This window comes from Hydra viridissima, unplaced genomic scaffold, assembly GCF_058129835.1.
Source record: "Hydra viridissima isolate aposymbiotic clone 2 unplaced genomic scaffold, HvirCarnegie_v1 scaffold_13, whole genome shotgun sequence".
NCBI lineage: Eukaryota > Metazoa > Cnidaria > Hydrozoa > Anthoathecata > Hydridae > Hydra > Hydra viridissima.
This window is the reverse complement of record NW_028324312.1, coordinates 7,310,711-7,326,362: the sequence shown is the minus strand read 5'-3', so window position 1 is coordinate 7,326,362 and position 15,652 is coordinate 7,310,711. Positions and strand designations below refer to the sequence as shown.

General features: G+C 30.7%; 1 protein-coding gene and 1 non-coding gene across 4 annotated transcripts; one reads left to right on the top strand and one right to left on the bottom strand.

The window, feature by feature from the left end:
* Window positions 1-1,352: 1,352 nt before the first annotated feature.
* LOC145194973 (uncharacterized) lies at window positions 1,353-12,320 on the bottom strand. 3 transcript variants are annotated; one of them, XM_090070920.1, is made up of 2 exons: window positions 12,172-12,320; window positions 1,353-3,422 (listed from the first exon to the last, which is right to left on the bottom strand). In XM_090070920.1, the coding sequence occupies exon 2, from the start codon at window positions 3,409-3,411 to the stop codon at window positions 2,401-2,403; it is 1,011 nt and encodes a 336-aa protein (XP_089927046.1). In that variant the 5' UTR covers window positions 3,412-3,422; window positions 12,172-12,320; the 3' UTR covers window positions 1,353-2,400. The 3 variants fall into 3 exon arrangements, with proteins under 3 accessions (XP_089927046.1, XP_089927045.1, XP_089927047.1); XM_090070919.1 differs by lacking the exon at window positions 12,172-12,320 and adding an exon at window positions 7,655-7,790; XM_090070921.1 differs by lacking the exon at window positions 12,172-12,320 and adding an exon at window positions 4,935-5,452.
* On the top strand, window positions 10,506-10,578 carry Trnav-uac (transfer RNA valine (anticodon UAC)). Its single transcript has one exon. It is a non-coding gene; the product is annotated as a tRNA-Val (tRNA).
* Window positions 12,321-15,652: the final 3,332 nt, after the last annotated feature.

Below are 15,652 nucleotides of genomic sequence, written 5' to 3'. Positions count from 1 at the left end.
AATCTCTAATATTGTTGTGATACTGACCAATTAGTAAAGAGACATCTTTATAAGTAGTTTATCTTGTAAAGATAAGTTATTTATAAAAATTGAGCCATGCGTAAGAATACCATTCATAGCTGTTTTTTTAATTCAACCAAAATATCTGAACATTGAACTTAATTTGCTGTATCACATAAACTCTTAGCTTACTGTTTGTACCACCACTTCATTATTTTTTCCTTTTTCTCGTTATAGTAACTAATTGATGCTTTTTAAAACAAAATGTTAAGTAATGTGTTATGGTACTCAGTTAAGAATGCGAAAAAATTTAGTAAATCTGCTACCCCAAAAAAAGTTTAGCCACCCCATCTGTCCCCACCTATAAACGCGACCGCTTTTTATTAAATTTTTTTGTTAATTTTTTGCTTTGATTGTTGTAAAAAATGATATAAAATGCCCATTCGTGTTTTTTTTCTTTACTTTGTGATAGTAATTTCTGTTTTATTTTGTTAGTTTATTGGATTTTAATTCATCTAACAGTTTAGATGAATTAAAGTTGAACAAAGAAAATGCCCTTGATAAAACAGCAGCATGTGTTATCATAACAGTATTGCATACCACCTAGCTTTTTTGTTTACTCTCTTAAAGTTCTATTTGTTTCATAGCTTCTAAAAAATAAATTGTCAAGCAACATTGAAATATATTATTATAATATTCGAATATTACAATCATATAAATATTTAAATGAAAGAATTTATTAAAATATTTCGACGAAATCGACTTTTAGTCGACTAAGTCGATTTTAAAAATGTATAAGTCGATTTTGGTCGATTTTGACAAATCGACAGCCGAATAAATTCAAAGTCGTAACAACACTAGTATTAACACAACGTTTTCTTAGCAACGTTTTCTTAGCAACGTTTTCTTATTGGTCACTTCAGCAACGAAGTGAATAATCAATCTTATGTCACAAAATTCTAACACCGTGTAACGCCGGTGGCGAAAGCTAAATGCAAATATACTTGCTAAAGATGTTTTTAAAGATTCTGAGAATAAATTGATATCTTAAACTTCAAATTAAAATATCAAATACGAGGTTTAATAATAAGTGGCTTCAACATTTTAAGCTATCAGGAACTACGGGTTCAATTTGTTAGTTATAGCTTCTGTTCCACCTAATTTATATCTTGAAATAGATCAGGAGAGTAAAGGGTATAAAAAAGATATATTTTCTTGCCAATTCTGCTTGGGAGATTCTGTGCTTATAATTATAAAAAAAATTTTTCACGAAATGTATTGCATGATATACATCACATATTTTAGCCTTTTTATTATTATTATTTTTTTTTTTTTCCAAATAAATGATTACATTTTTATTTGCAAGATAATCGAATTGTGTATTTCTTCTCTAAAAAAATACATTTGTATTATTTTTTCATTTTAAATAAAAATTTATCAAATTTGCAAATTGATTGTGAGTTCAATTTTGCTGAGTAAAATTTCTAAATACATATCGAGCTTTCGAGCTTTTTTATATGTTGCATAAGCAATTTTTATACTTTATGCATTCAAGTTCATGTTATAATGTTTTACTTTCGAAAGGGTTTTTCTAATACTGTTATGATATTCTTATAACTGTTCCAAGAATATTACTGGTCAAGAACCAAAAAGCTGAAACAAACCATTGTGTAATTTGATGTAACTTGTCATTTCATAAAATTTAATTACCTGCGCTGCGCAGGTAATTAAATAAGATCTTGAGAGAGATTCATCCAGGTAATCTTCTATGATCTCGAGAGGCATTCAATCACAATATTCGCACGCACTTTGGAGTCTTTCTTCTTCTACCAGAATAGATTTGTTATTCGTTAATAAAGATTACTCTATTGTCAGGTTTTCTATTCTATTTGGTGAGTCGCATTTCCCAATATTGGCTTTCTTTACGTCTTTGGAAATGGGGTAAAACTTATTATCAAGCAGCTTTAAAAATATTAAAGCGATAGAATTTAATTATTGCAACCAAACTCTGAAATCAGGTCAAATTCGTTGTTAAAACTATTGCCAATCACTTAACTTTCTTGTGTGGTAGTGGAGCTAAATAATAACTATTCATAATTGTTATCTCGATCCTGTATAACTTTTTGAATGGTGATTTCCTTTTATTGATCAAGAAACATAATATCTGTTACCGTTACTTTAAATTAACCTGCTCGTTTACACGAACGTGTTCATTTCTCTTCAACGGATTGCTGGCTGAAACCAACTTTTCTTTCACCCATCCGTACAAAATTGGGATTATCATTCAAAGCTTTCTTATTATTTTACTCAAGAAGTGTCTTAGGGGCATCTTAGCATTCAGTCTGTAGCTTAATCATCATGGCTTGTAAACGTTTTTGAATAAATATTTATCGTTTTACTTTATTTCTTTTTAAATAATTTTTTAAATGAAAAGTTGAAAACTTTAAGCCGGTAAATAAAGTTCAATGGTCTGAGTAGCGCACTTGATAGTATAGCTAGGTATGTCAAGTCCCTCAATATATGGATTAATATGCAGTCGCAGTCCTCGCATGCATTCATGTATATAATCATAACACACGCCGGTAAATACGAAACAAGGAAAACAAACAACATAATTATAAATGATTTGTTAACAGAACGTTCGATTTCCGAGTTTTTCTTTTTTCTTCTTGTTGTCTCGACGTTATCTTTACTACAACTCGAATCACTTTGCAATCCATTCATGGAGATTTCCCTATTGTCAAGGCTTTCTGCTCTATTTGATTGCTCAGATTTTTCTATATTGTTATTTTTTGTATCTTTGGAGAGGCTAAAATCTATTTTCGAACTCTTGTTGAAAATATGAATATGAAAGATCCCAATAGTTACAAATAGACTCAGACATGCAAAAGCAACTGTAGTTGTTGAAAATACTGCCAAGTACTTTATATACCCGTATTTGAAATATAGGGCAATTAAGCAGCTAGAAAGTATCCAAGTACTTGTTAATGCTAAAAGGCATTTCCAGTTAGCCAAACCGTTGCGATACAGTAAGGGTTTTTTTAAAGCAGCGACTCGATCGATGCAGAGTAAGACCATATTCAATATCGATGCTCCGTTTATAACAAACAAAGTGACGTGGAGAGCTATTTTTTCCGCGAGCGATATTGGAATATGAAGCATCTCCTTCATATGAAATGAAATTGATAAGGAATCAGAAATTAAACCGGTTAGAAGGTCTGCAAAAACAACGTTTAATAATATTTTGTAAAAAGCTAACTGACACAGAATCTGTTTTTTTTGAAGCAACGACAGAACAACCGCGAGATTTGTTGCTATGGTTAGTAAAGCAAGTATCACGGACATTGAGAAGGTGAAACACGATAATTCAGTCATATTATGCGTATCGTTACAATTGGTGTTGAAAGCCATACCACTTTTTTCTATAAAAATCATTTAAAAATAAATTTAATTTGAGGTAAGTAAACAGAAAATAACAAGAATGAAAATGGGGTAAATATAATAATAAAAAATAAAAAAATTAAAAAAAGACGACGTTAAAAAAAACAACAGTTTTCTTTTGAAACACTTAAGAAAAGTTGTGGTAAGTAGTGAACAAAAATTGTGTAGTTAGAGATTCAACCCTTGTTTGCTTTTATTTAAAGAAGAGCGTTCATGGGGTTGATGTTCATCACCATTCTATTTTGTATACATTGAGATTGATTATGAAATTATTTCAAGGAAAGTTAAATTAGGGTGGTTTCCACACCTAAGGTGAGTTTAGCGAAAGTTATTATAATATGTTAGAATACTAAAAACGTACAAAAGCATTAAAAATGATTTTTTGCAACCACAAATATGGTATTTTAAGGGTTTGCTTAAAATTGTTCTCACCTTGAAATTAAATCATTTATGTGCTAATTTTGATCAAACTTTTGAAACACAGCTTTTCTAGTCTTATTGTATGTGTTTCACACTTATAGTATTTAGTGTTGACACTTATTGTATATCGTAAAATCTGCTTTTGTGTCTGACTTATAATGTACTCATGGTTTTAAATGAAAGATCAATGGGTTTGTAACATTTCTGTTTTGAATTTACTGCTTCGTTTCAGATGTCACAACCGAAGGTAAAAGTTCTATTTTGCGCTTGGACATTTAGACGGGTTATCTTGGTCAATTTGATTTGATTTACAATTTCTGTTGCTGTTTTTAAACTAAAACAAGTTGCTTTTAGTTCTCTTACCGCTGCAATAATCAACATTTTTACATCAGTTATAGTTTGCACATTTTCTACATTTTACAGATGGTGATTAATTTTCATTATTCAATAGTACGTCATCAGATAAAATTATAGTTTTACTTGCCTTAGGCTCTTTTTCAAAAATGATAAAGCTGGAGGTATTCCAACCTAAATGGTCGTCAGATTTTATGAACTGCTGTAAAATACTTGGATCAATGCACAATTCAATAAAGGCTGTATGACAAGAAGCTGATAAAGTCATATTTGAAAGGTTGTGCTTTAAATATGTTTAAAGCACAACCTTTCAAATATGACTTTATCACCTTTTTTAACAGTGTCAATAGCATCGCGTAATTATCTGTATACTGAAGTGTTCACTTTCAACTACCAGTTTTCGTCTTATTTCTTTGTTGTACCATTGAAGATGCGATATTCATTTTTTTTTTTTACAGTAAAAAGACATAAAATGGATCATTCATGAAGTCACACATTTCTAGTTCATAATTATAGTACATTCAAAAATACTACATTTATGCTATAACGATGAGTAGCTTCCCAGCTAACACAAAACGTTCAAGAAACGTTCGTAGAACTTCATAAACGGTAGGGCACGTTCTAAAAACGTTCTAAGAATGTTTCCAACGTTCTTCGAACGTACTTGAACGCTTTGTGTTAGCTGGGTTTGTTGATGTTAAAAATTATCTTTTATTTACCTAATTAAGTTCAATTTAGAAATAACCTTTAACTTGCTCCTTTCAAATTTGCTAGGCTTGCTTGAGAACTCTCTAATTGCTGTTACTTCAAAAAAAGGTTTTTAGGTGCGGACGTAATAAATATGATGCATTCATAAAAGTAACAATGTATTGCGGTTTCTTTGTATTCAAATGGAAGTGCATTGTTGTTCATACGTTCATATAGTGCGGTGTTGTTTGTAAATAATATACAAGTTTAAAAATGAATAACTTCTCGAAAAATTCCTCGTCAATTTTGAAAACCTGCGATAAGGTAGGTGTGGAAACGACCCAGTGTATTGCAATCAAAAGTTAGTAAGTTGTTTCTGCCACTATGGTTTGTGTTAAAGATCTATAACCTTAACTGCAGTTGACCGTGAAAGTAATTGTCCGTCACTACAGCTGAACGTTTTGGGCGCTCAACGGTTAATGTATCTTCACATTTTTCTCTACTTTTGAAGTTTCACAGTGGTAAATTTCAAATAAAAAAGTTTGTTTTTTATACTAGGAAAGAAAAACTGATGATAGTGCAGCTTTTTAACGTATTAACAATATGTAAATATTTCATAAACCATTAAGTAAAATCTTCCATTCCGTATATATCTCCCTTAATATATACATATATATACATATATATATATGTGTGTGTGTGTGTGTGTGTGTGTGTGTGCGCGCGCGCGCTCTTGTTTTATTGACAAAACAGTATAAGTTTCTTCAAATATCACATATAAAAATTATTCGCCCAAATGAAAGGAAAGAAAATAATTCTTCTGAAAAGTTCTAGAACTTTCGTGATTTTTTAAGAATGTTTCAGAAAGGTATCGCTGATATATCTAGAACCAATAACCATAGCATAAATACTCGTGGACTTCATGACTAGATGATACTCAAATAAAATGGCGCTTATAAAGAAAGACAATAGTAATGATCTTCGAACTTTAGTAATTCAGCACCATTAGAACGGTGATTCTCAACGGGATATTGCCGCTAATACATTACTTCCTGCAAATGCTTAGAAGATTGCGGTCGAGACCGACCTAGGAATATTATTACACACCAATACCATTCGAAACAGACTTCATGAAGCTTGGCTTTTTGGCTGTGTAGTACGAAAGAAACGATTAGTCAAAATGTCAATTGAGGTAAACGTCTGACGTACGCTAAAGCCGATTGACGTATCCTAAACAAGCCGATTATGTTTTTGGAAACTGTCATTTGGTGCGATGAATTGAAATTTGATCTGTTCAGATCAGATGGGAAGATAATGTTATGGAGAACATCCATGGAAGAATTGGATCCACATTTTATTGTGATAACGGTCAAGCATGGCGGTGGTTCTGTTACCGTGTGGGGTTTTTTACGCCAAATGGAATTGGCAAATTATATATTTTGGACCATACATTGGATCAATTTTATATTCGTGATATCTTAGAGCACCAATTAGAGTAATTGAAAAGCTGATAGCAGACCACACAATGATACTAAAACTCTCCTACAGGGTGGGCCAAAAAAGACCTACTAATGTAAAACCGAAATAACCTTTTTATTTTATGACATATTTATTTTTGTCTTTTTTTAGGTTATAATTGAATTCTTGGAGATTCATTATGGAAACATACAAAACAAACATACAGTACAAAACAGAGCGTTAAAGTTATCGAGTTTTTCTATTTTTGTTAATGATCAATTGTTTTGACGCAGCGTAAATATCAGCAACATTTTAAAAAATCAGATTTTCCTCGGCCACCTCGTTCACCAGATTTGACTGCGCCTGGCTATTTTTTATGGGGATATTTAAAAGACAAAGTGTATGTTAGTAAACCAGAAACTAATATACAGCTGAAACAAAATATTCGAGACGAAATACTGAGCCTTCAACCAGAAACATTATGTGGTGTAATGGAAAACGCGTTAAAAAGAGCCAATCTTTGTATCGAGAAACATGGTGGACATTTGTCTGATGTCATATTTTACACATAATTTCTATAAAATATATTTAATGTATAAAAAAAAATTAACCAAAATAAATGATTATTGTAAAAGTTATCCATGTTTTACATTAGTAGGTCTTCTTTAGCCCACCCTGTATAACTCTAATATGACAGCAAAGATAAAGTAGTTATGCAAGGCTGGGCTAATAATTTTTGGACTCACAATGTATGTACGTACGTAATTATGTATGCATGTATGTATGTATGTATGTATGTATGTATGTATGTATGTATGTATGTATGTATGTATGTATGTATGTATGTATGTATGTATGTATGTATGTATGTATGTATGTATGTATGTATGTATGTATGTATGTATGTATGTATGTATGTATGTATGTATGTATGTATGTATGTATGTATGTATGTATGTATGTATGTATGTATGTATGTATGTATGTATGTATGTATGTATGTATGTATGTATGTATGTATGTATGTATGTATGTATGTATGTATGTATGTATGTATGTATGTATGTATGTATGTATGTATGTATGTATGTATGTATGTATGTATGTATGTATGTATGTATGTATGTATGTATGTATGTATGTATGTATGTATGTATGTATGTATGTATGTTTATATACATACCTTAAGGGAGATTTATATGAAAGTACGCGATTTGGTATATGCGATGAACATGCAAATATCATTACAGAAATTGTAATACAAATAAACAAAAAACCTAGAATGAGAAAATACCTCGTGTTTTTCAGTTTGCATAACTACATAAACCAACCAACTTGCCAAACACGAAAAACTAACGGTATATATTTAAACCAAACAATAGAAATTAATTTTATTTATTACAAAAATAAATCAAAACGATTTCCGACAATGAAACATGTTTTTTTTTTTTTCAAAAGCTTTTAAATCTGTATAAACAATCAAATTCTTTGTTTGATAGGCAATATTCTTTATGCCATCATTTTTTTATTTACAATCTGTAGTAAACAATATACTGTTCAAACTTTGAGAATCGTTAAAACCGTGTTTCCGTTGTTTGTAAATAGATCGAACAGACGTAAAAACCGTTACAATCATATTTTAAAGTCTACTCGAGTCTGCTAGCAAAGATATTTCTCTGTCTTAAATGACTATTTTACGAAGTTTTTAAAACCCAGCGGACTTTCACGTAAAAATTTTCCAAGAATTCTTGTACGGGATAAAATTCTTGTTCAAGTTCAATCAATTTTCTTTAGATTCAGGAAAATATCTTATTTAGGTTCACTGAATTCAGCGTTGTTAAAGAACTAAAGTTTAATTCTTTTAAACTTGAAAAAAACTTTTTGAGAACTTTTTTAAAGATTGTGGAAAAATGCAAAAAAGTGAGCCAAAAAGTTTTTTCCGGAACACATTAAGATTTCCGTAAAATAACCTTTAATCATTTCCATAAATCAAGCAGAAAATGAATTTCTCTCTTTGATTTTTTTCTGCTCTTAATCTGCGATTTTTTTAAAATGTTTTGTTTACTTGAAATTTTTTGATGATCAAATTAAAAAAAAAAAAGAAATCTGAAAAATTAAAAAATAACAGAAGAACTTTTGCAATTTTGTAAATTCATTTAATTAATGATTTAATTTCATTAGGAAGTGAGGCGTCTGGGTATCCAAATTCCAGCGCAGGATCTAAGTAAGCCAAAGGCCAGCTTTGTTTAAGACAACTCACTTTAAGTAAAGCAGTACTACATGTTGAGAAAATATTCAAAATATTGAGAAATGAGTTTTCGCGAATTTTTTTTTTAAACTTTATCAAATTTATATAATCTATACTGTAGGGTAGAACGGGAGTTTTAACATCAGGGTAAGTTGGGTAACTAAAACATCTCAAAAATTATGCATTTGGTGACAAACTATCTACTGGAAGAGAAACAGGGACTTGGAAGGGTCATACAACGGTCAATAGTTTGTTTCAGGATAGCAATCCAATCAGATGCGCGGGTACTTTTTTATTTCAATACTAAAAAGTAAAATAAAAGGTTTTTCTTAATTTCTTTTAGAATTGTTCTTAATTGTCAATAAATTTTTTTTTTAAATTTTTTCCAAGAAATGTAGAAACCAGGTCCAGTTTTTGGAAAACAGGTCTGTTTAAAATAAGAGCTTAAAAAGAAAACTGGTAGGAGTTTAATATTAGTGTTTTTTAAGGGTGTGCGTATTGTCTCAATTCTGTATCGTTATCATTCCGATATAATAGCGGAAAAAAGTGTCATCGGATTGACAAGAGTTCCGGTATATACCGAGATTTAAACTAACTACAATACCGAATAAAAATTTTTTAACGATTTTTTGTCGTAATTATTTAGATGATACTTTTTTTTTCCTCTATCGTATCGGCATAATAACAATACGGATATGAAACGATACGCAGACCCTTTGTGTTTTTGTTAAATGATAAAATATTTAATCCTCAAAATCAGAATCATCTATGTGTTGGCACATTGTCATAGAATAACCATATTAGTAGATTATATTGCAAAGTATTTAGTTCATTATTTTTCAAGTTTTTAAGATTTTTTTCATTCTCGAGGCAATATTTAAATATCTTTTAATCATGAAACGTTATGAGTCCCATTCCTCAATATTCATAAGAAAGTGAATTTCAAAAAAACCTACCAGCAATCGGAACTGCAAAATTAGAAAATGTAAATGAAGCCTATAAGCGGATAAAAGGTTTGAGCTTTGGTTTTCAAAATAAAAAAAAGCTAAAGAAGGTAAAGAAAACTACCAATGCAGCCTTGTGAAAATTAAAGGAACTGTACTATATACATTAATTCTTTTCATAATACTTTCTTACGCATCTTATTGCTGAACAGAGCAACTTCACATTACACACATAATTTTTATACACATAATTATTAGACACATAATTATTAGACACATAATTATTAGACACATAATTATTAGACACATAATTATTAGACACATAATTATTACACACATAATTATTACACACGTAACTATTACACACAAAATTATTATACATAACTTGCGTTATGAAACGAGGAGAATTTAAAATATTTTCATTATAAGTTTTAGTATAAGTTTTAGTTTGAGAAAAAAAGTTGTTTTAATTTTTAAAAGATTGACGTAAACTACAAAACAAATTTCACAAAAATTGATTCTAAAAGAAAAGGAAAAATTAGGGGGAAAAAATAACAGACTTTTTGATTTAAAACTGAACCTATATCAAATCCGAAATCATTAGGGCAATGACTTTTTATCTCAAAACACAACTGTATAACATTCTGGCCAAATTGAGATAAAAAAAAAGTTTGAAGTTACAACATTATTAATCGCTGAGTTGGGAAAAATAACTTATCAAAAACTTCTTAGTGCCAATAGAGATTTACTAATTTTTAATGGAAGTTTGAATAATGGAAAAAAAACTGTGTACGGACAAAAACAGATTCCTTATCACAAAAATTTAACAGAAAGAAAATTGTGCTACTGTCGGAATAATTTTAAACTTTACTGGGAAAATACAAATTAACTAACTTGTATAAATATAATGAACTAAAAAATATTTAAAATATTTTAATTTCAAAATAAACATCAGTTCTGTAGTGTAGTGGTTATCACGTTCGCTTTACACGCGAAAGGTCCTCGGTTCGAGCCCGGGCAGAACTAGCATTTTTAATTCTAATTTTTAAAGCTTTTACGTTTAAGACTTTGGCTTTTGTTTAAGCACATGCAAGTTCATCAAATTAGGCGAGTTCGAGTTTTTCGAGTTTAAAAACTTTATTCATTTTTTCGATACAAGTTTATCTAATAGTGAAATTTTTCAAATAATTCGGGTTCAAGTTTGTCATGTTTTATTTTCACTCAAATATTCCGATCGAGTTACACAAATTTATCAAGTTTATAAATTTTAACAAACACAATTATTATTTGAGAATATCAATCAATCCAACACTGAATCCGTCATGCTATTAAGACGATGTTAACAATTTGTTAACGTCGTGTTAATAACATGATGGGTTTTATCCGAATGACGGATTCAAAAAGTTAATTGTCTAATGTACGTTAAAAATAAAAAGCGGCTTTGTTGAAAAACAAATTAAAAAATACTAATTGTTGATAATTCTGATGACTGTTCAATGGATCTGTTTTTTATGTTAAAGAACAACTCCAGTAAACCGTCATTATTGTGGTTGACAAAATTTTCATCTCATTCTGTCCAACATTCAACACAATGTTTTGGCTTGAAGAAACACAAAGATCTTACAAAGGTAGACTGATGGACAAAACTTATCCTCAGAAAGGGATTTTTCTGGGTTAGACAGAACAGCCACATGCAAACGAACAAACCTTCTTGTAAACAAAGTTGAAAAACATGTTTATGTCCGAGAGAAGATTGTCAATTTTTATTTTGTCAGTGTTAGATTGATTAAAAACAATGTAAAAATAACTCAAATTTTTTTAATTTATTTTTGTTACTGCTTGGAAAAAAAAAATTTTCTGGTAAGAGTAATTAAAAATAAAATGTAGGAAAGCTAAAATTTTTGATCAACAAAACAAAACAAAAAAAAATTGATGAAATTAAAAAAACTCGCTAAACTTGATTAAAAACAAACATCAAATAATGCCATAACCTTACGAGTCAAATTTACTGAGTTTATAGAAACCAGTTAAATTTTTTCTTCAAGTTTTGCGAATTCAAAAAGTTCAAATATTTTGATAGTCAAACAGTTAAAGTTTATTCGAGTTTGTTCAAATTTATCAAAGTTTTTAAACTCGAACTAACGCGTCCCTATTTTCGTAGCATCAATCAAAATTTTCATTATAATGAATATTTGTATTGTTGCGCTCTCCCCTGTAAAAGATAACGTATTCATGTTAACCTTGATGACATGAGTGATTGAGGTTATATCTTTCATTAACGTATTTATGTTATGTAGAAGAGGTAACATGGCCGATGAGACGTACACATTGTGTGGTCTTTGTGGTGCAAAGAGACTCAAAATAAAGGTGCGAGCAAGTTGAGAGTGTGCGATTATTCTGAGTGATTATGAGCATGTGGGATACTAATGATGAAGCAAAAGGATGTTTAAAGTGTCGTCGTGTCGATGTTGGCAAGAGAACAGAGGGCTGTTGAATTAGTATGCCTATAAAGATTAAATGGAGGGATTATGGTGGTTTGGTCCGAGTCAATAAGTGTCATCTCTTATAAATATCAATAAGTTACATCTCTAAACACAAATAAAAATAAATTATTCTTACTTCCAGGTTCTGTAAATAGGCAATTGTTTTGGAATTAAAGTATTGTCTTCATGAAACTGAACAGGTTTGGCAGGCTTTTTTTGAACGAGTTGTATTGTTCCTTTTATCGAAATTGTGGTTTTCACTAACTTTTTTTAAACAATGTATCTCTTTTCCTCTTTATATTTTTTGAGCTTTTTTATAGTTTCTTTGAACTTCGGTAGTTATTTTTTTCTCGTTCCTATATCAACCAATCTTTTATTTACAATACAGATATGAATAAACCATTTATTATGTAACGCTTTTCCCAATTGTTGTTTCTTACCTCTCTTCTTTACATATTGTCGGCTTTTTTGCAAAATCGTTCTTTCTAAGTAAGCGGCTTTGAATGCAGTTCAATAAAAAATTTGATTTTACACATTATTATGAAAAGCTTTTAAAAATTGACTTACCAGTATACGTGTCAAAGTTAAAATTGACCAACCGGTATATGTGTCTAGAGTTACAAATTGGACTTCCACGATAACTCAAATTAGAAATCATCGAGTGCTAAGCTGTCTCCTGAAAAATTTTGTAAACTATACGTAGAAGATTTTAAAAGTAAGCCGCCGGTATGCTTACTGATAACTGTTGGGTTATTCAAAGAAAAGTGGCATTCTAACCACAAGACTTAATGGGTAACTTCTAGGGTACCAACCTTTTTGGGTGCCCTGAGAAATTATTTCTATTTCATAGATAGTACACAAATACACCTCGTGGACACACACTCATGGAAAACGTAGAATAAAGTAAAAAGGACAAATTTTTTATCGATAACATTTTTAACACTTAAAAAGTATAAAATACCTGTATAGCTTCACCAGTCACCCAGCCCTCCCCCCCCCCACCTCCCGCGCGCCTACTATATTTTGTTATAAAGAGGGGTGCATTATTGTTAGTAGCCAACGGGCGCCTAATAATTTAGGGCTGCTCTGTCAAAGATTTGTAGATCTAACGGATGTTTCATAGAAATAAGTTTCCCTGCCGTTTAGAACAATTTGTTGCTCTATTTAATAAAGAAATTTTTTTTTTGATAATTAAAACGTATTTGGCCGGTTCTTACCCCTATTAAGTTGTTAAAATTTAGCTGTGACCCACCCTTGAAGTAACATAGGAGTAAAAAGCTAACATTACGAATTTCAAATTCATTTCTTATTCCCGCTTAAAAATCCTACCTTGTAAAAATCTTCAAGCCGCAGCTTGTTTTGCGCGGCAACAGTTGGTGTTGCTATTGCTGAACAAATTTAATAGCTTTTAAGCATTTAGCTGCTTATTACTTAACTTTTTATTACACACGTTGTTTTCGTCACCTTTGAATACTAAAAAAGCTATTTCTTATTTAATTTGTTTCAACAACTTTATCAATGTGAATTTAATTGACTTATTTTGACGCAACATCGCAAGCCATTTGCTTGTGAATGGTATGCACTATCTAAACGCTGCAGGGTCCTATTGTTGTTTACCAACATGTGGGTAGCCTTCCTATTTCCTGAAGGATGGGGGGGGGGGGGGGAATTCTGGGAAGGCATTCCACAGGGCCTTCTCTGGACGGAGTAGGTATGGATGTCCACAAGGCAACGAGTTGGAGGGCAATGAACCACAATTAATAATCTTGTTAAAAAATCTATGGCCTTGGTCGCTAGTTTGTTTTTTAAAATAATTGTATTGACCTGTTTATATAAGAACAACGCAACAGATTTTGTAGTTTATCAAAAAAGGGTTCAGCCTCAACCCAAGTAATCTATTAATACAATCAGATAATTATGCCTCTTTTTTTAATAATTATTGAGTTTGAATACTTTTAGTTATTAGTAAAGCATTTTGGTAATAATTTCAAGTTACGTTTTGGTTGCATAACACGTCACTGAGAAAATATTACAAAGGTCTTTGTAATAATTGTGTTACAAAGAATTGTAATCACAGATAAATAATAAAAATAATTAGCTTTGTTTTTATGGAACCAAGACCTATTTATTCTGTCATTATTTCAGAACTGTGTTCTAAAATAATAACAGAATAAAACTTGGCTATTCTGAATAGCTAGTATGTTCATTTTAATGAGATTTTGAACATTCTTAAACACAGATCCTATGGTATCAAAGTAGTAGTTTTTTTATTGTTCCACGGCGAGGTTAACTATTTTCAAATAAAGTATTGCTTAAAGACTCATTAGAGCATTTTCATTGATAAGTTACTTTATTAGTTTTATAAAATTATTCAGAGCATTAATGTTAAGGATAGAAATAGTTCAATTCGGATTTTTTCTAGTGCGAGTTCAGTTTCAGTACTTAATGCTTCGTTTTGATTATTTGTCATTGTGAGGACCGAATAATAATTGAAAGCCTGATATTGCGCTCGGTATTTAACAATCAAATTCAACACACAGCTTGCAGCCTGTGTTCAGGAGTTTTGCTACAATCAGATTGTTGTTGTATTTACAGGGTGCGCGCTGTATTTAATAATCAAATCAAATTTTTTGATCCTGGCAGAAATTCTTTTTGTTAGAGAAGAACCAGATTATGCAAAGTTGATTAACAAAAGTTGTGTTTGGAGGGAGAGAAAATTGCTTGAAGAGTCTGAAGGTAGCTATGAAACCACAACTGTGAGATCAACTCACAAGCAACAATCTGATTGTAGCAAAACTCCTGAATTGGTTGCAAAAGTCCAATAAATGATTGAGATTTATTCTAGTTAGTCAATAAGATCAATTAGTCATGACTTGGGAAGGTCTTTGTCAATGATTTGGATCTGTATGGCCTAGGACTAAAGAACTCTGTTAAACTGCTTAACAAGTTAAAGCACCCCTTACCCCCTTACAAGCTTAAGCACCCCTTACAGCCGGGCATAATCTGGTTCTTCTCTAACAAAAAGAATTTCTGTCAGGATCAAAAAATTTGATTTGATTATTAAATACAGCGCGCACCCTGTAAATACAACAACAATCTGATTGTAGCAAAACTCCTGAATTGGTTTTATAAACTATTGAAAATTTCGTGAAATAAATCTTTTTAAAAAAATCTTTTTCTGTAGCCAGTTTTTAAAAAGATTTATTTCTCGAAAAAAGCTTTATAACTACCAGCAAAGAAATAAACAAACTTTGTCATGCAGGCTGCAAGCAGTGTGTTTGAATTTGATTGTAAAATACCGAGCGCAACCTGTATCAGGTGTTTAAAGAGGTGTTTTAATATGTATTTTTAATATACAAACATCTGCAGGATATGTTTACTGTACTGTAAATAACCTAAATTTTGTTGCAAACATTCTTATTGAGTTCAGGGAGCTGAGAATTTTTTCACTGTTCTACAAGAGTTATTTAAAGTTTACGGGCTAAGTATTAAATGATATGCTTGAAAGTATAACTGGAGAATCAACAGTAGCAGTAAAGAAACTAAACCCAACTGAATAGGACGGTTAAATAAAAAACTTACTTGATATGAAAACTATGGCAATATATTGAAACTAA

Coding starts and splice junctions, on each gene's coding strand:
- LOC145194973 (XM_090070920.1), bottom strand. CDS start 3,411: ATGGCTTTCAACACCAATTGTAACGATACGCATAATATGACTGAATTA.